Source organism: Oncorhynchus masou, chromosome 9 (genome assembly GCF_036934945.1).
Source record: "Oncorhynchus masou masou isolate Uvic2021 chromosome 9, UVic_Omas_1.1, whole genome shotgun sequence".
NCBI lineage: Eukaryota > Metazoa > Chordata > Actinopteri > Salmoniformes > Salmonidae > Oncorhynchus > Oncorhynchus masou.
The window spans coordinates 38608102-38632616 of NC_088220.1; the positions used below are offsets into that span (position 1 = coordinate 38608102).

The 24515-nt window shown below is 43.4% G+C and overlaps 1 protein-coding gene across 1 annotated transcript; it reads right to left on the reverse strand.

The window, feature by feature from the left end:
- Positions 1–3057: 3057 nt before the first annotated feature.
- Positions 3058–23700, reverse strand: egf (epidermal growth factor). Its single transcript, XM_064972842.1, has 24 exons — positions 23574–23700; positions 21002–21201; positions 20256–20437; positions 19124–19351; positions 18703–18905; positions 18483–18596; positions 18169–18291; positions 11576–11698; positions 10816–10941; positions 10497–10633; positions 10099–10247; positions 9742–9846; positions 9414–9637; positions 9139–9306; positions 8883–9038; positions 8635–8802; positions 8375–8491; positions 7950–8075; positions 7715–7837; positions 7230–7395; positions 6573–6737; positions 4389–4491; positions 4120–4216; positions 3058–3924 (listed from the first exon to the last, which is right to left on the reverse strand). Exons 1-24 carry the CDS (start codon positions 23698–23700, stop codon positions 3743–3745), a joined length of 3612 nt encoding a protein of 1203 aa, XP_064828914.1. The 3' UTR covers positions 3058–3742.
- Positions 23701–24515: the final 815 nt, after the last annotated feature.

Here is a 24515-nt window from a genome sequence, read left to right on the forward strand (position 1 = left end):
ACAAGCATTGACACAAATGTACGTTTTAACAGGTCAATCCAGTCAAATGGAGCATGTGTGTGCTGAACGACAGAATACAGCAAAACCAAATAGAAAAGGAAACCAGTTGTTATGAAGTTCTTGAAGAAGATCACAGTCGCTGTCAATAACTTGAGCAGGTACAGTATAGAAAAGGTCACATGCAAACAAAGAAAAAGCAGAAGTCAGTACCATAACAAGCCTCCACTTTCCTTCTCTACTATTAGTAGTCTTTCTGTGGTCTGCACAAGTATTCACAGATAGCGTATAGGTATGGATGCATCCCAAATGGCACCCTATTCCATATGTAGTCCACTCCTTTTGAACAGGGCCCATAGGGCTCTGTTCAAAAGTAGAACACTATGTAGGGAATAGGGTGCCATTTGGGATGCACTTTTAGCGGTGCACTATGCATCCCATGTCTCTCTCTGTTTTTCTTTTATTCAGACACCCCCAGCATCTCCAATGGAAACTTCGCTTTTCCAGACAAAACAATGTAGTTAAAAACCAGCATCAATCTTATCTGTTCCACGATCAATAAGAAAAGTTAGTCTACACTGTCGGTCAAAAGTTTTAGAACACCTACTCATTCAAGGGATTTTCTTTATTTTAGTATTTTATACATTGTGGAATAATAGTGAAGACATCAAAACTATGAAATAACACATATGTAGTAACCAAAAAAGTAACCAAATCAAAATACATGTATTTTAAATGTTTATTTCAAATAGCCACCTTTTGCCTTGATGACAGCTTTGCAAACTCTTGGCATTTTCTCAACCCGTTTCATGAGGTAGTCACCTGGAATGCATGTTAATTAACAGGTGCGCCTTCTTAAAAGTTAATTTATGGAATTTATTTCCTTCTTAATGCATTTGAGCCAATCAGTTGTGTTGTGACAAGGTAGGGGCAAGGTCGGGTAGGTATACGGAAGATAGCCCTATTTGGTAAAAGACCAAGTCCATATTATGGAAAGAACAGCTCAAATAAGCAAAGAGTAATGACAGTCCATCATTACTTTAAGACATGAAGGTCAGTCAATACGGAACATTTCATGAACTGTGCAGTTGCAAAAAACATTAAGTGATATGATGAAACTGGCTCTCATGAGGACCTCCACAGGAAAGGAAGACCCAGAGTTACCTCTGCTGCAGAGGATAAGTTCATTAGAGTTACCGGCCTCAGAAATTACAGCCCAAGTAAATGCTTCACAGAGTTCAAGTAACAGACACATCTCAATGTCAATTGTTCAGAGGAGATTGCGTGAATCAGGCCTTCATGGTTGAATTGCTGCAAAGAAACCGTTATTAAAGGACACCCATAATAAGAAGAGTTGACTTGCTTGGGTCAAGAAACACGAGCAATTGACATTAGACTGGTGGAAATGTGTCCTTTGGTCTGGAGTCCAAATTAGAGATTTTTGGTTCCAACTGCCGTGTCTTTGTGAGATACGGTGTGGGTGAACGGATGATCTCCACATGTGTGGTTCCCACCGTGAAGCACGGAGGAGGAGGTGTTGTGGTGTGGGGTTGCTTTGCTGGTGACACTGTCTGTGATTTGTTTAGAATTCAAGGCACACTTAACCAGCATGGCTACCACAACCTTCAGCAGCGATATATGCCATCCCATCTGGTTTGGGCTTAGTGGGACAATCATTTCTTTTTCAACAGGAAAATGACCCAACACACCTCTAGGTTGTGTAAGGGCTATTTGTCCTAGAAGGGGAGTGATGGAGTGCTGCATCAGATGACCTGACCTCCACAATCCCCCGACTTCAACCAAATTGAAATGGTTTGGGATGAGTCGGACCGCAGAGTGAAGGAGAAGCAGCCAATGATTGCTCCGTGTATGTGGGAACTCCTTCAAAACTGTTGGAAAAGTATTTCCGGTGATGCTGGTTGAGAGAATGCCAAGAATGTGCAAAGCTGTAATCAAGGCAAAGGGTAGTTATTTGAAAAATCTCAAATATAAAATATTTAGATTAGTTTAACACTTTTTTGGTTACTACATGATTCCATATGTGTTATTCCATAGTGTTGATGTCTTCACTGCTATTCTACTATGTAGAAAATCTAGAAAAACCTTTGAATGAGTAGGTATTCTAACATTTTTGACCAGTATATTATATCAGAAAATTGGAGGACTAGAAATGAAAATGATATTTGCCTGTATAAAAATAAATATACCATCAAAGTCACACAAAATATATGCTGGCAGATGACAGGATGGCTAAAAAATGTACTAAAATACAAGTAAAAGATTTACTGCAGTTATTCATAAAATTGACAGAGCTATACATTTGTTGATTGATGTTGATACTATCCTCCACTCTCCTCCTCCACGCTTATACACAGGTGCTCTGCCTGAACTCTCCATTTTTGGTATGTTCTTTCTTCACTCTGTTCCATTTCCCTCTATTTCACTATGCTGCCATTAATGAGTATGCCTAAACCTCTGAGAGGTGTGATCGCAATACAATGATTCACTGTGCAACGCAGGTTACTGTCCAAATCGAATCGGTTGTTGATCATTGATCGTTACCAAAGCAAGCGATCTTGGAATAGGTCACATTGACATCATCACACTGAAGCTGATAAAAAGAAACACCTCTCGAAAACATTTGAACGTGTATTACGGCAACGCAATCTTCGGAGGGCACAAATCTACACTGAGCAACCTTACACTCAGAGAAGCAACTTTTTAATCAATGATATTTTTCTTCTTTTTTTTAATAAAGCAAGCCTTGATTCAATACGTGCACTTGAAATGTGATATAGCATGGCACGTTTTGTCTGATAAAACATTAACACATCTCTTATACAGCAGCTAGCAAGGAAAGGTGACTATAAACAAATATCCTAGTTGGAACGCAAAATGAAGGATATGCAAATGTTGCGGATAGAGAATAATCCCCCCCCCCCCCCCCACACACACACATAGGTCTACGTAAATATAGACTAGGCAGAGGCTGTGTGACCAGACTGGACCACCTGTTCAGCTCCAGTCTCGCCCCTTCAGGACGCCTCTTCGCCAGAGCTAAACAACCGTATTACCTTTTGTGCATGTGCTACTTTACTTTAGTTCTGAACAGCTGAAATAAAAACCTTGTGGTGATTTGAACACCCCATCCCCTCCACACACACACACACACACACACACACACACACACACACACACACACACACATAGCTTAGACCTGTCTTCACAGTGCACTGGGGCGAAGCAACGGCATTTCAACCATAAATAAGATACAGCTGTTATTTCACTTCTCAGTGATCATGCAATACTGCACGATTGGATAGACAGCGCGTCAATGAAATAGCCTTCCACCACTGGGCAGCCAAACTTTCTGCATGTGTAGGTGTTCTGCGAGTGTCTCACATGCACAGAAGGTGCTGTTGTTTAGCTATCGGGAAGAGCCATCCAGAGAAGCCGGCAATACACCCACTCCCTAGAGAAAACAGGGCTATAAACATCAAGGAAAGACAGTCTTCAGCAACCTAAGGGTTCTCCTAGCCTGGAATTGACACTGAATATCACTTTGTTTCACTGTTGTTTCCTGAACTCAGTCTGGAGAAGCTCCAATAGATGGGCAGTTGGACCGTCTACTAGGACGATATTCAGTGTGGATTCCAGGCTAGCAATCTCCAGGTCCCAGTGTGTGTTTTTGGTTTCTCAATCCGGGGTGGGTTCATTTCATAAGGGTATATCAGTGGGCATGGCCTCAGGTGAGCTGAGGGATGGCAGAGGCAGGCTGAGGGTCATCCAGGAAGATGAGGTTGTCGATGGACTTGAGGTGGTTAGCGCCCGTCTTGTTGGTCTCCATGGTAGCCAATCCAAAAGAGCACTCATACCCTTTATTGAGTTTGGGAATAGCCATTGCCTCCTCTGACACAAGGCTTTCACCTGTCCAATCAAAGCAAAGCTCACTTCAATCCAGGGTCCAATAATACAATGTGGTTGTGCTTTATTTCACCATACAGATATTGGAAGGTACTTACAATGGAATTACATAGTAAAGCCATAACTACATACTAATAACCTATAAATTACATGTTTTATTTGATTGGGATTCATTAAAACAAGCATGTGTGATGGCACCTGTTTCGGAGGAGCAAGAGGGACATACAGCTCTTCTTGGACAGCCCATGACGTGAATGACCTTTCCATCGCCACCGTGTTCCAAAACAACATAGAACTTAAACAGAAGGGATAACAGTTGGGGAACACAGTAAGGTAACATACATTAGCCTAATTGTAGTTTTGGGACACCGCTCAAACAATATTCTCTGCATGTGACCCACAAGGCCTTTTGTGAGTGGTCATTGTTTTTCTGTAAGGAAGTCACCATTAACTGGGTTCAGACTTACCCGTGGAGTCTTGGGGACGGTGGTCTCTGACATAGTGTCATCACTGGTGCTTGTGTCGCTCATGTCATCCACCGAGGGGTGTTTCCGAACGAATCTCCTGGACCTGCAATCACATGGCGTATCATTGTGTCATATGTCAACATATAGTCTTGTGTGGCTCACTTGGTAGAGCATGGCACTTGCAATGCCAGAGCTGTGGGTTTGATTCCCACTGGGGACGAGTATGAAAATGGATGCACTCACTACTTAAGTCGCTCTGGATAAGAGTGTCTGCTAACCTGTAAAAATGTCACTTGTATACGTCAAATCATTCCGGTGGACAATACAGTAACATGCAAAGCATCTGTCCATAATTCATTATTAAAGTGTACATGCATTTATACAGGCTGTCGTTAGCAACCGTGAGCCGTTGTTAGCAAGCATTGCATGACAAAAGACACATCCCTTCATATAATATAATGGAAACCATAGGGTATCTCATTCACAGATCTAGAGGGAATAGGGGTTATGTTGTCTTCAGTGCATTACACATGACAACTACAATGCCAGTGTCACCCCCGGATATATAATACACTGATAGAGAGTAAGCTGTGTCAATACCGACAAGTAAATATGGATGCTCATATCTATGTAAATGGTGACCTGGGAGTCCTGACTGGTGGTATCATTTTGACAGGCCGTATCAGATCCACAGTAAAGCATGTACCCACGAACTACAGCATGCCTCTAGATAATATCACATGCAAAGAGCCATGAGTCATGAAGGAAAGGATGGCGAAACATCAATTTTACAGTCCACTGTAGGTCGTATAGAGTAAGTGGCTCTATTACTTTATTACAGTGGTGTATGTTTGATCTCTGTGTCCTGTCTTTTCACCTGGAGGAGTGTGTGTGTGTGTGTGTGTGTGTGTGTGTGTGTGTGTGTGTGTGTGTGTGTGTGTGTGTGTGTGTGTGTGTGTGTGTGTGTGTGTGTGTGTGTGTGTGTGTGTGTGTGTGTGTGCGTGCGTGCGTGTGTGTGTGTAACTATATTTTCAGCAGAAAGAGAGAGAGAGAGCGAGCAAGAGAGGGCGAGAGAGTGTGAGTGTGCATCATGTGTCCCCGCACGCTCAAATGTGTTGGGTGCATCAGCTACAAAAACTAAACTGCACAAAGGTACATCTGCACCTGCAGCCAAGTGCGAAAGACAATTTTGGGAAAGAGCTATTGCCTATTGTCACCAGTGTAGCGTTTGAACCGGGATATAGCTCAGTGGGTCCATCTTGGGGCAGAGAAATGACCTATTTTGATGTGCAATTGCTGTAGAACAAGCTAAACCAAGCATGTAATTGAAAGCATGCCTCTTTCAGCAGGAAGCCAAAGCAAGCGATCCTGGAAGAGTAAAAGGCCCTGCTTTGTGAGTCAAAAGAGCCGCAGAGACACCGTCGTGTGTCTCTCTAAGCCACCAAAACATCCTTCAAGAGAATCAGCCACTTAACTCAGTTAAGGGAGGGTGTGTGTGCGTGTGGAATCAAAAGGACGGGAATATAGAGTTTATGTATGCTCATGGCACCTCAGCAAAAATGCGGGTCCGTACGCCGCCATTTGTTCTATGTGATTAGCTCACTTTGTATTTTCTCCCCTGCTGTTGTGCCGTCACCTATATTACACGGACCACGCCACTCTGCGTTTGATAGACACCTCTTTATGTTTCTGCAAAGGAGATTGCATACTTGTCATGGTGTTAGCCCCACGGAGGGCCCACGTCTTTAATCTGTTGGGCCTATGCTCCCGATGCCTCTGCCTCGTATACAATTTTACGCATCACGTTTACATGGACACACACACCAACATCACATACGCAGTAAACACACAGCAAATGGCCCCAGTCTGATAGCAATTTGGACCATTCATTTTGAGCAAAATTGAACAAAGCCTATTTGTGTCTGGGGTATTTAATACACTTTACTCTATGGTTCCAAAAGGGAATAGCTTATGTAATTATCTTGAACTTAATATATAAGTACAGGCTGTAACACTGTGTGTACTGCATACCACAGCTACATCTGTTTTTGACCAAACGTGGTAAGGACTACAGCAGCCTGTTACAGGTTAAGTACATTATTTATTACACTGAGGGTTACTGTGGTATAAGACCCACCCAACCAACAATCCCAGTCCCCCCACCTTCCCAATTCTCTCTCTCACCCGTAGCAGTAGGTGACGCAGGCAGCAATGGAGAGCAGGGTGATGAGGACAACCATGCCCAGGGCGATGGCCACGTTCCTTCTCTTCTCTTGTTCGGCCTGCTGCAGCTCCCACCACTCCAGATCACTGAACTGACAGCGCTCTCCCATGTAGCCCGAGATACAGCTGGGAAAACCACACACAATACTCACTATAACACACACATACAGCATGACACAACACAAATTCAGAAAAAACAACAAACTCAAAACTGGTGTTGACTGATTTATGAGAAAAGTCGACGGAATGCTTATTGAGAACATTTCTGTATATTTTGCAGACCGATGCAGAGGCAAACTTTAGAATCCTACATCTTACTGTTTGTTCTATAGCCTTTATCCCACTGTTGATGCAATCCTTTATCTCACTTTGTTACCAAAGGTAAAGACAAGCTGTATATATGAAACAACAGTGCCACCTACTGCCGTTATCAAGACTGACTTACGAGAGTGAAAATCCCTATAAAAAAAACAATTTTATCCCTGAACTCCCAGCCACGGTATCTGAAAGGATTGGATAACAGTAATAAAAACAGTATTTTTGCCCCACTAATGTTGTTGACAAGTCAGCAAATAACAGTGTTGACCCATGTACAAGGAGGGAAATAGGGGTACTTGCTTGCAGGCATAGGACTCCATCTCTGGGAAGTAAAAGCAAACTCCCTCGTAGAGACAGTACGTGTCATGAGATGAGGGGCAGCTCTCCACTGTGTTAGTGTTCAGCCATTGGCTGGTGACGTCCATAGGCCTACTGGTGGTCACCCACGAGGACGTAGTTGACAACTCTGCAAACATGCAGAGGGGAGGAGGGTGGAGAGAGAGAGAGAGGGAGAGAGAGAGAGAGAGAGAGAGAGAGAGAGAGAGAGAGAGAGAGAAAGAAAGAGACAGAAAGAGAGAAAGAGAGAGTGAGAAAGAGAGAGAGAAAGAGAGAGAGAGAGAGAAAGAGAGAGAGAGGAAGAGAAAGAGAGGGAGGAGACACAAATAAAAAAGTAGGTGAAACAAAGGGGTGTCGTAAAAAAAATTAAGGTGAAGCTGAGCATAATTGTCTTCATAGAGATTGTTGCAGTAGTAATGTTTGTTATGATACTGTGTGTAGAACTGCACCTTGGCATGTGTGTCCATTACCACTGTAGCCAGCTTGACACTTGCAGCTGTACTTCCCTATAGTATTGATGCATTCCGCTCGCTCATCACATTTGTGTGTTCCCATTTTACACTCGTCAAAATCTAAATGTGGGGGAAAATAAACATGAGAACGATTGTGAAAATGTAAACTATATGAAAAAGAAATGAAGAAAATGTATTTTTTAATCATCAAAGTTCATGAGTGAGTGTTCACCGGTACAGTGGTGCTCCTCTCCACTGAAGCCAGGGCGACACTGGCAGTGATATCCACCAGCAGTGTTGACACACACTGAGCTCTGGATACTACACAGGGCCATCCCCAACATGCACTCATCAAGGTCTAGAAACACAACATTACACATCAAGAAACACACCTAATTCCCTTTCTGAGTTCAGGAATGACATTTAAGTCCCTTTAGAAGATCCTCTTATCCAGAGCAAGTTAGAGGAGTAATTAGGGCTAAGTGCCTTGCTCAAGGGCACATCGACAGATTTTTCACCTTGTCAGCTCGGGGATTCAAACTAACGACCTTTCGGTTACTTGCTAAATGCTCTTAAAGGCTACCTGCCGCCCAATTCTCCTAAACAGGAATTGAATTGGAAATCAAAAGGTACACATGTATGCGCACACGCACTCACCCACACACAGCTCTCCATCCCCAGTGAAACCTTCCAGGCAGTGGCAGGTGGGGTTGCCTCCATCCAGTAGACATTGCGCATTCACATCACAGCGGAGAGAGAAACAGTCATCCTGGTCTGGAAGTGCAAGGATGTTGCCGAAAATGTTTCAAAATACCAATTTCACTTTCTAAACTGTGTATGTAGACAAAATCAGGGTGGCAGCCATTTGTGCTACTATGAAATCTACAGCATTGTTGTTATAGCAGTGTGGCTTTTACCTGACACCATCTTCTCAATGAAGAGTGTGGGCTCACTCCCTTCGTCCATGTTGTCCTCTGCCTCCTCCCCGTCAGTAGAGAGACCAGGCACAGGGAGAGGCATGCTCTCATCGTTCAAAGTTTTGTTTTTCAGAGAGAATGGGTCTGCAGACTCACCATCTCCAGAATCTGTAGGAAAAATGAGGAGCAAACCAACGTTGTATCTTTTTAAATCAAACTTGACCTGAATCTTTATGAAAGGTGTCAACTGGGGTTCATATCACCTGTTGATCTGAAGGATGGCAAGCAGCCTTTGCCATCAGCTGATTGGGCAATGTGTGAGTGACAGGAGCAGTGGGCGAATCCTAGCCTGCTCTCGCACACCTGAGCACAGCCCCCATTTCGATAGAGACAAACATTTGCTCCTGAGGATGACAATTAAACACATTTGGTAAAAGACTGCAATAAAGCAAACATAGGTTTTTAACAATAATATTATGGAGTCTCTCTCACTCTTCTTGCTACCTGGCTTCGCGAGGGGGTGAACCACAACTATGGATGCTGGTTGGACCATGTTGCCATGGAGACGCTCTGGGTCCATCCCCGTCCATTTGTCAATGCTCAAGAGCAGCTGCTGCTCCCTGTCCGTGATCCACAACCTGTCCTCAAACACTGCCAGGTCAAAAGGATGATCTGGACCAATCAGAAGAGATAATGGAATTACAAAAAGAACATGTATCATATTTAGTTAATATATGCTATAACCTTTTGACTGTGTGTGTGTTCCACAGAAGCCTCACCTACTTCGTTCTCTGTCAAGACTTGTCGGTTGGAGCCATCCAGGGATGCCGTCTCCAGTACGCCCCTCTTGCTGTCACACCAGTACAGTCTGTCCTCAGTGAAGTCAATGGTCAGACCACTAGGGGACACCAAGTTGGCGCTTGCGATGACCACACGATCACTTCCATCCAAAGAAGCACTCTCCAACACAGGCCTGGTACCCATATCGGTCCAGAACAACTTCCTCAAGAAACAGAACAGAAATGATAACTCACCCATCTGCAATTATAAGGCAGAAGACAATGTGTATAAAAATTCTGATAAATAAATCTATTTAAAATACCGTACTTGGCTAAAGGATGAACTGCAATTCCCCTTGGTTTCTGTATGCCTTTGCTAATAATGGTCTCTCTATCGAAGCCATCCAAGGTGCTGCGGTCAATAGTTGAGAGGCTGAAACACAGAATTCAAAAGTAATGTCCAAGGCCCAAGCTAAAATATACATTAAAAAAGAGTAGATATAATCTGAGGAGAATGAAGAATGAATAGAATAGAAACAAACCATGCATGATATAATTCATTGCTTGAACTTCGAATAGTCCAGTCTGAATGTCAATGTCAATGTAGTTGTGTGTGTGCTAAATTTAAATGAGGTTCTGACAATAGCATTAGCCCCAGTTCTGAACCCTGGGGTACACCACCCACCCTCGGTCAGTCCAGTAGAGCTTGCGGTTGACCCAGTCCACAGCCAGGCCCTCTGGCGAGTCCAACTCCTCAGTGAGCAAAACCTCCCTGGACCCGCCGTCCAAATCAGCACGCTCAATCTGCTTCAGTACTGTACTGGCAAAGTACACCTAGGAAAACACATACCTTGTATTATTTTTAATCAATATGCCTCATAAGCATCATTGCCTGACATGGACCAAACAGTTTCAATAACTCATCATTGAGAGTCATGAAGTAATCAGCAATGACCAATAGGTGGCAACAGATCTGAATACAGCTTACCCAAAGTGCTCCATAGTAAATTCAGAACAGTCGAGTGATTTTGCGCTGCAGTTTTGAAGTAGTAAAACTGACCTCACTGTAGATCACTTCCTTACTTTGTTTTGTACGGGATCATAGTCCAGAGCTATTACTGTTCCCCTCGGCTCCTCCACAAGGCTTTGGTCACCAGTCCCATCCAGATTAACACGTCTGATGTTTACTATGTTGGCAAACAGCAGATAAGGTGGGGGTCCTGGAATATAATGAAATGAAGTGATGACAAATAAAAAAACAAGAGGGCAAACAAACCTATTTTTGCATGTGATTGTGTGTGTGCCTGTGTGTTTATGTGTTTATTTATGATGTGTGTTTACATGTACTTGTATGCGTGGCTGCGTATGTGGTGTGTGTGAGTATGTATCAGTGAGGACTCACCAGTGGCTGTGCAGCGTTTACCGTCTTGGTGGAGCTTGTACCCAGGCAGACAGTCACACTCCCACCTACCAGGAGTGATGGGGGAACATTGCTGACTACAGCCCCCTCGGTCGGAAGAGGTGCAGCCTGGGTGAACCACACACGCGCATGCGCACACACACACACACACACACACACACACACACACACACACACACACACACACACACACACATACACACACAAAAAAAGGGAGAGATTCAGTGACACAGCCTCCACTCAGTAACACTGAGCAATAAAATATCCACTCTGTAACATTGATAAAACCTCCACTCTGTAACACTGATTAAACCTCCACTCTGTAACATTGATAAAACCTCCACTCCGAAACACCGATAAAACCTCCACTCTGTAACATTGATAAAACCTTCCCCTTGTAAAACACATATAAAAAACCTCCACTCTGTAACATTGATAAAACCTCCACTCTGTAACACTGAATAAACCTCCACTCCGTATCACTGATAAAACCTCCGCTCTGTATCCCTGATAAAACCTCCAGTCCATAACACTGATTAAACCTCCACTCCATAACACTGAATAAACCTCCACTCCATAACACTGAAAAAACCTCCATTCCGTATCACTGATAGAACCTCGTATCCCTGATAGAACCTCCACTCCATATCACCGCTCGAACCTCCACTCTGTAACACTGATAAAACCTCAACTCTGTAACACATCTCCAGTGGCTTTAGGAAAACATTTAGTGCAGTAGTACCTCTGCAGGTCTGTCCATCTGGCTGTAGTAGGGACCCCTCTGGACACACACAGATGGTCCCCTCACCAGTAGCAAGACATCCATTATCGCACTGGGTCATATTGGCCAGACATGGTGAGGTCTCTGTTGATGCAAGGGCAGATAATTAGCAAAGATATAAAGTGAAGTAAAAGTAGTCAAAAATATAAATAGTATAGTAAAGTACAGTTACCTAAAAAAACTAATTAAGTAGTACTTTAAAGTGTTTTTACTTAAGTACTTTACACCAGTGATGAAAACCAAAAATCCCGTAATGCTCCTAACACCACATAATATAACACTAATAGTAACAACATTTAAATCCAAGGTAGATCTCAATTGTAGGCCTATAATTTGATGTGCATGGAGGCAGGAGCTTGAAGCTGTCACGTGTGCTCCCTCTTTGGCCCCTAGGTCACCAGGCTACTCGTTATGGCACACTCCTGTCACCATCCCCACTCACCTGGACTCCAACACCTCCTTGATTACCTGCGCTATATATGTCACTTCCTTTGGTTCCTTCCCCAGGCGTCATTGTTTCGGTTTCTTGTCTGTGCCGTTGTTTGTGTTTTGTATTATGTTTAGTTTATTGATTATTCACTCCCTGAACATGCTTCCCGACTCCCAGCACACACTGTCACGCCCTGACCTTAGAGAGCCTTTTAATGTCTCTATTTGGTTTGGTCAGGGTGTGACTTGGGGTGGGCATTCTATGTTTTGTTTTCTATAATTTTGTGTTTCTATGTTTTGGCCGGGTATGGTTCTCAATCAGGGACAGCCGTCTATCGTTGTCTCTGATTGGGAACCATACTTAGGTAGCCCCTTTTCCCTCCTTTTGTGGTGGGTAGTTGACTTAGTGGCACTATAGTCCTCTTAAACTTCACGGTTGTTTATGTTGTTTTTTGTTTTGTTGGCGTCATTCCATATTAAAGTAATGTACGCTAACCACGCTGCACTTTGGTCCACTTCTTACGACGGCCGTGACACACACGTTACAGAAGCAGACACAGAAAAAAACGGAATTGGATGGAGTTGGAGAGGACTGCCCAGAACAGTGGAGTGGATTTGTCAATGGCCAACGCTCCCAGAGGAGCTATGGGCCTAAATAAGTAGCGTACATGACAACTTTACTCTCTTGCCTATTTTTGGCAACAACACAGTTTTCACTGGACAAAGCCAGATGGTTAGTGGGAAAAAATCCTCTTAACCTCTACGCACCTTAATGAAATCCCTTTAAGATGTCTGCACTAATCCCATCCCAAAAGGTGAAAGTGTAATGAGAATGCTTTCTAAGTCCAAGGCCCACAGTCAACGAATGTGTGTGCTGTACCACAGTTGCCTGGTAATGCTGAAGTGGAGACTAAATTGAAGCTTTCTGCCATTATTTTTTTTTATTTTACCTTTATTTAACTTGGCATGTCAGGTAAGAACAAATTCTTATTTTCAATGACGGCCTAGGAACAGTGGGTTAACTGCCTTGTTCAGGGGCAGAACGACAGATTTTTTTGACCTTGTCAGCTCGGGGACTCGATCTTGCAACCTTTCGGTTACTAGTCCAACACCAGCCGCCCCAGCTTTCTGCCTTGAAATCTCTTGAAATATGCTGACATAACTTTATGTTGCTTGGAATCAATTATTAACTTATGATTTAAAAAAGTTCAAATCCATCTGGATAACAGTGGTTCAGGTGAAGTCATCAATGAGAAACAATCAAAGTAAGGGGCTTATGTTGGTCTTCTCATACATTTCACCATTGTGAAATGGTGACCAGGAATACGACTTTCCCAAAGCGGATCCTTTGTCTGCACCTCCCAGGGCATATGAACTGATTCCAGAGGCCGACCCAAAACAATGCCGCCAGAGGAGAGAGTGCCGGAGTGGTCTTCGATTGAGGCTTCAGATGCGCACACACCACCCACCGCTCCCGAGTATATTACTCGCTAATGTCTAGTCCCTAGTTAACAAAGTTGACGAAATCTGGGCAAGAGTTGCTTTCCAAAGAGATATCCGGGATCGTAACATACTCTGTTTCACAAAAACATGGCTAGCTGGGGACATGCTGTCGGCGATGGTGTATGTTTCATGATTAACGACTTATGGTGTAATTGTAACAATATACAGGAACTCAAGTCCTTTTGTTCACCAAACCAAGAATTCCTCACAACCAAATGCTGACCGTATCGTCTCCCAAGAGAACTCTCCTCGGTTATCATCACAGCCATGTATATCCCCCCGCAAGCGGACACCAAGACAAACATCAAGGAACTTCACTGGACTTTATGCAAAATGGAAACCATGTATCCTGAGTCTGCATTTATGGGGATTTTAACGAAGTTAATTTGGGAACAAGGCTACCTAAATTCTATCAGAATATCAATTGCTGTATACGACTGAGTAACACGCTCGACCATTGCTACTCTAACTTCCGCGATGCATACAAGGCCCTCCCCCACCCTCCTTTTGGCAAATCTGACCATGACTCCATCTTGTTGCTCCCCTCCTATGGGCAGAAACGTAAACAGGAAGCACCCATGCATAGGTGTATCCAATGCTGGACTGACCAATCGGATTAAACACTTCAGGATTGCTTCAGTCACATGGACTGGGATATGTTCCGGGTAGACTCAGAGAATAACATTGACGTATACTCTGACTCGTTGAGCGAGTTCATAAGGAACTGTATAGGAGATGTTGTACCGACTGTGACTATTAAAAGCTTCCCTAACCAGAAACAGTGGATTTATGGCAGCATTTGCTCGTACCACTGCAAAGCACGTACCACTGCATATAATCATGGCAAGGCGACTGGAAATATAACCGAATACAAACAGTGTAGTTATTCCCTCCAAAAGGCAATCAAACAAGCAAAGTGTCAGTATAGAGACAAAGTGGAGTCGCAAAGTGGATGCTCAAAAACGAGACGTATGTGATAGGGTCTGCAGACAATCACGGATTACAAAAAGAAAACCAGTCCGGTTGTGGACATCGACGTCTTGCTTCATGACAAAATAAACAACTTCTTTGCCCAATTTGAGGACAACAGAGTGCCACTGACAAGGCCCGCTACCAAAGACTGTGTGCTCTCCTTCTCCGTGGCCGACATGAGTAAAACATTGAAACGTATTAACCCTCGCAAGGCTGCCGGCCCAGACAGCATCCCAAACCGCATCCTCAGAGCATGCGCAGACCAGCTGGCTGGTGTGTTTACGGACATGTTCAAACAATCCCTTTCCCATTCTACTGTCCTCACATGCTTCAAGAGGGCCACCATTGTTGCTGTTGCCAAGAAAGGTAACTGAACTAAAGGACTATCGCCATGTAGCACTCACTTCTGTCATCATGAAGTGCTTTGAGAGACGAGTCAAGGATCATTTCACCTCCACCCTACCTGTCAACCTAGACCCACTTCAATTTGCTTACTGTCCCAATAGGTCCACAGACGATGCAATCGCCATCACACTGCCCTATCCCATTTGGACAAGATGAATACCTATGTAAGAATGCTGTTCATTGACTACAGCTCAGCATTCAACACAATAGTAACCTCCAAACTCATCATTAAGCCTGAGACCCTGGGTCTCGACCCTGCCCTGTGCAACTGAGTCCTGGACTTCCTGACGGGCCGCCCCCCCGGGTGATGAAGGTAGTAAACAACATCTCCACTTCGCTGATCCTCAACACTGGGGCCTCACAAAGGTGAGTTCTCAGCCCCCTACTTTACTCCCTGTTCACCCACGACTGCGTGGCCATGCACACCTCCAACTCAATCATCAAGTTTGCAGACAACACAACAGTGGTAGGCTTGATTACCAAAAACGACGAGACAGCCTACAGGGAGGAGGTGAGGGCCCTCGGAGTGTGGTGTCAGGAAAATAACCTCTCACTCAATGTCAGCAAAACAAAGGAGATGATCGTGGACTTCAGCAAACAGCAAAGGGAGCACCCCCCCCCTACCCACATCAACGTCACAGCATTGGAGAAGGTGGAAAGTTTCAATGGTGTTCATATCACAAACTGAAATGATCTAGGCACACAGACAGTGTGGTGAAGAAGGTGCAATAGCGCCTCCTCAACCTCAGGAGGCTGAAAAAACATGGCTTGTCACCGAAATCCATCACTAACTTTCACAGGTGCACAATTGATAGCATCCTGTCTGGCTGTATCACGCCTGGTACGGCAATTGCACCACCCACAACCGCAAGGCACTCCAGAGGGTGGTGTGGTCTGCACAACGCATCACCGGGGCCAAACTACCTGCCCTCCAGGACACCTACAACACCTGATGTCACAGGAAGGCAAAAAAGATAATCAAGGACAGTAACCACCCGAGCCACTGCCTGTTCACCCTGCTTCCACCCAGAAGGTGAGGTCAGTACAGGTGCATCAATGCTGGGACAGAGAGATTGAAAAACAACTTCTATCTCAAGGCCATCAGATTGTTAAACAGCCACCACTAGCAAAGAGAGGCGGCTACCAACCTATAGACTTGATATCATTGGCCACTTTAAAAAAAATGGAAGAGTAGTCACTTTAATAATGGCACTTTGTGTGGCATTATGTTTACATATCTTGCATTACTCATCTCATATGTATATAATGTATACTGTATCCTTCACTATCTATTCTTTACTATCTATTGCATCTTAGCCGCTCTGTCACAGCTCATCCATATATTGTATTGTTATATATTCTTATCCCACTCCTTTACTAGATTGTGTGTATTAGGTTATGTTGTGGAATTTGTTAGATATTAGGTTTTGTTGTGGAATTGTTAGATATTACCTGTTAGATACTGCTGCACTGTCAGATCTAGAAGCATAATCATTTCGCTACACTCGCAATAACATCTGCTAACCATGTGTATGTGACCAATAACATTTGATTTTATTAGATACATTTATGAAATTGCTCCTTTCAATTATTGATAACATGCACCTGTTAAGAAATGTACTGTTAAAACTGGTGAGGCTCCATGATGAGGTATTGAAAGGAATTGAAAAACTGCGTGGCTAATAAGGCTGGCTGCACATCTGACTCCCTGACCTACTGCAAATTGAGAAATGACGTGACTAAACTCAACAAAAAGAATAAGAAACTGTATTATGAAGCCAATCTCAATGACATAAAGAATGCTGGAAACTTTGGAGTACTTTAAATGAAATTAATAAAGATAAACTCAACTCCTTCTTTCATCGAATCAGACGACTTATTCATCACAAAACCATTTGATGTTGCCAATTATGTTAATGATTATTTTATCGGCAAAGTTGGCAAACTTAGGCAGGAAATGCCAACAACGAACAGTGAGCCATTGTACTCAAGGATGAAAAAAATAATTATAATGAAAGAAAAGTACTGCACATTTTAATTTTATAAAGTTAGTGTGGGAGAGGTGGAAAATGTATTGTCATAGATCAATAATGACAAAACTCCTGGCATTGACAACTTAGATGGAAAGCTACTGAGGATGGTACTGTAGCTGACTCTATAGCCCCTCCAATCTGTCATATCTTTATTTAACAAAAGTTAACAAAGAGTTTAACAAGGAGTTTCAGTCTGTTTAGAAATGGGTGACCAGTAATTAACTGGTCCTGAACATCTCTTAAACTAAGAGCATTGTATTTGGTACAAATCATTCCCTAAGTTCTAGACCTCAGCTGATTCTGGTAATGAATGGTGTGGCTGTTGAACATGTTGAGGAGTCTAAATTCCTTGGTGTTATCTTAGATTGTAAACTGTCATGGTCAAAACACATAGATTCAATGGTTGTAAAGATGGGGAGAGGTCTGTCCGTAATAAAGAGATGCTCTGCTTTTTTTGACACATCATTACACAAAGCAGGTCCGCAGGCTCTAGTTGTATCTTATCTTAATTATTGTTCAGTCATATGGTCAAGTGCTGCACAGAAGTTAAGCTGCAGCTGGTCCTGAACAGAGCGGCACGTTTTGCTTTTCATTGTATTCAGAGGGCTAACATTAATACTACGCATGCCAGCCTCTCTTGGCTAAATTTTTGTTTGGTCAACTTACACACATTGGTCATTCACAGTCCCCAGGTCCAGAACAAATTCAAGGAAATGTATAGTATTCTACAGAGCCCCACTGTATATGCACACACACACACACACACACACACACACACACACACACACACACACACACACACACACACACACACACACACACACACACACACACACACACACACACACACACACACTGTATGTTAATGTTTTTAAATGCATGTAAGTCTTATCTGTTATGTATTTTTCGTTATATGTCGAACCCCAGTAAGACTGGCTGTCACCATTGTCATTGGTTAATTAAAAAAAAAAACATTTGCTGTAACTAGTGTTCAATACTGAACACAAGATTAGCTGGCATTGCACACAATCTCAAAGCCTAAACACACAACATGTACAACAAAGCCCTGTTCTCTTATTGTATTATTGTCAAGAGAAACATTCAAGAAGTAAATAACCATACTTTCCAAATCAACAGGACAATACCACTTGTGGTCAAGGACCAGCAAAGACATTGATGGAGAATTTCTTTCTTGCAGAAGTGCTTTCTTACCGTGGCAGGTTTTCCTATCAGGAAGCAGAGCGTAACCCTTGGGGCAGGTGCAGAAGTAGGAGCCTGGAATGTTCTCACAGCCCAGGGAACAGCCGTGGTCCCACAGGCCACACTCATTGACATCTAGGATTCCATTTTTGTATGTTTAGTCTACAAGTAATCATTGTAGGTAATAATCCATTCCACACTCAATAATGAATACAATTGCCAATTGCTGATATTGCAATTTCATAGCATCACACAGTATTGTATATCAAAGCATAGCAAAGCATAACAAGAACCCAGCATTGGTGCTAAATGAATGAATACCATACCTTCACAGTAGTTCCCATGTTTGCTAAGGGCAAAGCCTTTAGTGCACTGGCAGATCCCCTGCTCAGCTGGGTTGGAGCACACATTCACACACACTCCTGTACGACCATCACACACTGTATTAAAAAGGTTATGGAATAAGTTTAGAACAGAGTTCAAGGTTTTGGAACAGAGTTGGTCCAAACTTATTGAAGAAACAGCTAAAATGCACTGAACTCTGACCTGGAAAGACAGGCATGGAGTCTTCAATTGGCTGGTTGAGGGGATGTACCACCTTGACAGCAGTAGGGGGGTGTGTCAGTCTCTTTAGGTTGATGATTTCTGCCTCAACCCCTGAGTACTTATTGACTTGCCGTATGGTCCGTGAACTCATATCAGTGTAGAAGACTTGCTCCAGGAACACAGACATCCCCAAAGACTGAGGCCTGGAGGGAAGAATACTCAGCAGTTATCAATAATATAAACCGATCTTCAAGTGATATATCTAATTATACAGTATACTGCTCTAGTGCTAAATACAGGTAGCTGGCCATTTGCAACATGGCCTCATTAGAATATGTCAAAATGGTGATATTTAACCACTGGAGTTATATGTCACCTGTGCTGAAAAATGAGTGACATCACTATAATGACATCTGCTTACAGTAGTGGCTGGTCAATGACATTGACAACATTCCCATTGTAGTCACATGACCCAATGGCACTTTCTCCCTCCAGACTGAACTGGACCCAGAACAGTCTCTTGTCTGTCCGGTCGACCGACAGCCCTCCCAGTCTCTCCGGAATCTTCAGCACTGTAGTAATCATCTCTCCCGCTACATCCGACCTCTGAATACTGGGTGTGATTCCGTCAGACAGCCAGAATATAAATCTGAGGAAAGGTACAGTGGTTTTAGGGATAAGGAAGTGGCCCACATTGAAGACTCGAAATCAGGTAAGAGGACATGCCCAGACATGCCTAACCAAGTACACATGCGATTTCTGGGTATTGGTGATTACATCAAATGTATCCATCCACATTAACACAAGGTTAGATTGAATGTACACAACACTGAGTGCACAAAACATTAGGAACACCTGCTCTTTCCATGATACAGACTGAACAGGTCAATCCAGGTGAAAGCTATGATCCCTTATTGATGTCACTTGTTCAATCCATTTCAATCAGTGTACAGTAAATGAAGGGCAGGATACAGGTTAAATAAGGATTTCTAAGCTTTGAGACATTTGAGACATGGTTTGTGTATTTGTGCCATTCAGACGGTGAATGGGCAAGACAAATGATTGAAGTGTCTTTGAATGGGGTATGGCAGAGTCCATGCCCCAACAAATTGAGGCTGTTCTGAAGGCAAAAGTGGGAGCAACTCAATATGCTGGTGTTCCTAACGTTTTGTACACTCAGTGTAGAACACGTTAGTGAACAGGAGAGAATTTCACGTAGGAAAAATATATGCATCTGCGTTTTGGTGTTCTTCACTTATACCTGCCTGGCATGAAGCAATCGCCTCTGAGGGTCAAAATGGCTCCCCTTTTCTCTGACCAGAGAGTGGAGGTAAGTGAGAGGCAATCTGCCAGATTACACCTACAGGTATGTGCCAGCCATGTTAAAATAGACAAGGACCCTTTAAAGGACCCCAGCATTATAGTAACCCACAAACAAGATGGTGGGTAACTCTAAGGAACTGCATTGGGATGTTTGTCACCAGTGCTCTAATCTTACTCATAGTTACTTGAAAACATACAGAGATACACGTTGAGATAATGTATTGCGTTACCTGTCATTTGGTGCAACTGCTACGGAGATTGGCTGTGATAAATGTCTTAGAAGAGTCCTCTCATTTTTCCCATCTGTATCCACTCTTTTGATACTTCCCACTTCTCCACTGGTCCAAATGACAAAATTGTGAACCCAGTCGACCGCAAGGCCTGAGATCCCTTTCTCAGACGAGTGCAGCTTCTGAAAAGGATGCAGTACAGTTGTGGATCTACAACCATTCATGTTGTTGACTCAACCTTGGATACAATAGATATTAGCATATTGACCAGTGACAAATAGGAGGTAATACTTTGTCCATGGGATACGGTGACCATATTAGGAAAGCCTCAGAGTCACAGTGTCCATATAAGGACAGAATTTTACATTTTAGTAATTTAGCAGACACTCTTATCCAGAGCGACATACAGTGCATTCATCTTAAGGTAGCTAAGAGAGACAACTGCAAATCACCGTCATAGTAAGCACATGAATCTTCCTCAATAAGTAGCTATCGGCAAATGCAATGATAATAAGAAAAGTGCAAGCGTTAGTTCAAGAGAAGAAAAGGTTGTTTATTTGCGGTGGGGAAAGATGGGGAGGCGGGGTGTTGTGGCATTAATCGAGATACTCTTTTCAAGAGGTAGGTGACTGTGACTCTTTTGACTCCGACTCGGTCCTTATATGGACACCGTAATATTACATTCTGTTTATTTTTTTAAGGTGATACATTTTTTTTTAAGGTGAACTAGTAGTATGTGGATGCACCTGTCTCTGTGTTCCATCCATCGCTGCTTTGTAGATGACCCCTGTCTTTTTATCGGCCCAGTAAACTCTCCCCTCTGTGTAGTGGAAGTCCAGTAGGATAGAGTTTCCAACACCGGTCACAACCCTTTTTTGATTCCCTCCATCAAGGTCCACCCGGTATATAGCCTTACCATGGCCGAAGATCAGATAGGGCTCTGGAGCTTTCCAAAAGGAACACAGATTCTAAATCATAGATGGTAGATAGTGTATGATAATAGTCGTCGTCCCATCAGACAACCAAAATACTGTATAAATCTGGAGAACTGTGATGTTAGGGATTTCAGACGTGACACACACTGGACCCACATCATAGACCGGAAGTAACCTAAGATTTGAAATCAGGTACTAGATGGGACCAACTGAGTGCTTTCAATGTGAGAATACACAGAGCTACTAAAACTATTTCTGGGAAAAATGTTCTGAAGCTGATAATATGATATAATATAATACCACGACAAAGGAAGCCTATAATGTTACTGTTATACCTCACATACCTCATTTCTAGTGAGACTTTAGGAGCTGAAGTTGAATAGTCACATTTCTTGTGTCATGCAGCCAAAACTCAACGGCCCGTATAACTCGGCAGAATATATGCATTGGTACAGTAACTGAAGAAAATCTAAATGCACATTCCATTAAACCGCTTGAGATCAAACGAGTGGCATGCAGACGCAGTTCGGACATTTCAAGGTGAGTAAACAGTGCACAGTGTGCAGTACTATAGTGTAGCAGTTGGTAAACCATAGCTGTCCATTTTCTCCTTCCTGTCACATAGTTTCCTGACTGAAAGACGTCCAGGGCTGCACAAGTCACCATTGCTATAGAATTTGCAACTTTACTGGCAGTCCCTTTTCAATGTGTGCTGTTCTGTGCCGATACCTTTGTTGAATGAGTTGAATCAATGTGGCTGTCTAAAATCCTATTGATGGTTGTTTAATGGGGCGGAGTTCAAGGCAGCTTTGGCTGCTTCCCAATAAAACAGTCGTCTCTTAGCAACATGTGCTTTCATACTCTCCTTTCACATGGTGAACATCCTCACATGTCAGTAAGGACTGTCTTGGACTTTCCAGTCCTTGGAAGTTTAAAATCATAGTAGCGCGTAACATACCAAATAATGTTATATTTCACTCAAATATAATTATTTCATGCTGTTTGGAAGAGAAAGCTATTAACTGAGTGAATCCAAAATCTTATTGTTAAGTGGAAACAGAACATCTGAGACAACCATTGTCTTGCGACACGTTGAAAAGGTTAACAACATGAATGCCAGATGTGTTGTGTCGCATTGCTCTTCCTTTGACCTTGACCCAAAACAATATGCTAATCTAGTCTAACATGCCCATGTCAACACATGGGTGAAGCATCATTATCATGTGCACCCATGGACACCAGTCACTGGTGTTGAGGAATGAAGACAACAATGAATCTCCATAGGCCAGGGGCAGAAAAACAATGAATCATCTGTCTGTGTGGTGGTTCATGAGGTCAATGATGCCCAATGGTGAACTTTAAAAACAGGTCATTTCTAAGTTGCTAGGATACACAATGGAGACCATTCAGGGCCATCCTTGGGGGCCATCTTCATTTTAGATTTTTTTTTAATCCCCTTAAACAATGGTGGTCATTTTGTGTAAATCATGCATTTATGTAAATTGGAGATATTTGTGTAACAAGTGACATATGTTGACATCAAATTGGAATTTCCCCCTATAATCTAGTACACCTGACATGGAAGTGACCCAGTCTAGGGGATAACCTCTTGACCATGGAGAATGCATTCCACAAGTCTCCACTGCGTCCACTACACTTGATGCCGATGGGAGTGGCATGACCCGGTCATAGGGGATAACCTCTCCGGGTGTGTGAGGGGATAACCCTGACTTAAGCCTTCACTGACACCACTAAAGGCAGGCACTCTTCCAACTGACCAGAGACCAGTACTGTCCACGGCCAGCTAAGACCGCCCTACCCAGATCGCACATTCTGCCCAGCCAGCTCGCTGTGACGCATGAGAAGTCCGTCTGTTACCCTCCCACTCACTGTTTTCCCTCAGGGATAAAGGTGACCCTTGTGTAAGGGTCACTATTTACCAACTTGCCACAGCCAAAAACGAAACAGTGTCAGATGCCTTCGGTTACATGTACTGTAATGTATAGTGGTGTGGCGACTGACTGAAAATAATGTAAGGCTAATTTAAAGGAGAGTACTACCAATACAATGCATCTGGTCATTTGTGAATATTAGACAGAAAGTCAATGCTTGATAATGGAGCTCAATATCATTTATGCACTGGTACCGGTTATCGTTTACACGTGTCAAAGTGGAAGGCTTTTAGGATCAAGTTACATTTTTATTAAGGTCCAATTTGTTAAACGTAGATGTTTTCACAAAATCTAAAAAGAAAAAGTAAATAGACGTAACACTATGCTCCTTAGTCCATGCAACCAGTTTGACTCTGTTCTAGAGTGAACACAAATGTTACTGTACCAACCAGTGCACACTTTGCTAAAGTACAGATATGAACCCAACTCACCCACACAGCTCCCATTACCCACACCTGACGGGTTTCCGAGCCAACATGCCTTCCCAGGGGCCGCTGAGGCTCTGTCGTTTTGCACTGAGAAATAGACCAGCACTGCTGCGACCGTCACAACCAACATAATCCTGCGCTCCGTCTCAATCCGGGGAGCCGCACTTTACTCACACCAGCCAGGCATTCCTTATCTTGGTCAGACCGTGCGTGCGAGAATTCCACCAAAACTCTGCGACGGTCGCTGATGGCTGTTGGGCATCCTTCTCCAAGGCCCCGGCGGGATGAGAGAAAGGAGAAGCCAGTTTCACATCCCAAAAGAGGTGGAAAACGAGATGGAGGCTGTGGACACAAAAAGGAGGGTCAATGAGTTAGCCAGTGGATTCTCTCCCAAACTAGGCTCTGTGGGATCTTTTGGGCTCCTCACTCTGGCTCCCAGGTTGCTTAGCTGTTTTGGAAGCAAAGTATGAAATTCCGGACACCCCCGTGGTAAATTTTACACATCCCGGGCCAGGCTGGAGAAGGATTTTCCTCGAACAGGAGTCGGTGTCTGAAGCAGAATGCAGAATATGCAAGTAATGAGACAAGGACTGCAGCAAAGTCCCAGAAAACAACAGCAGCTCCTAGTCCTCACCCCACCCCCTACCCCTTTGTGTGTATGTGTGCGTGTGGACCCATTAGCATAGATATCTGACTCTTTTGTGGATTCTTTTCAGAAGAGAATTAAGGTGACCTCTGACACCCTTAACCTTCCACACACATCTGTACACACACATAGGGTAACAGACACGTACTGTCAAACACACCTATTGACACGCACCAACGCGCACACACACACACACACACACACACACACACACACACACACACACACACACACACACACACACACACACACACACACACACACACACACACACACACACACACACACACACACACACA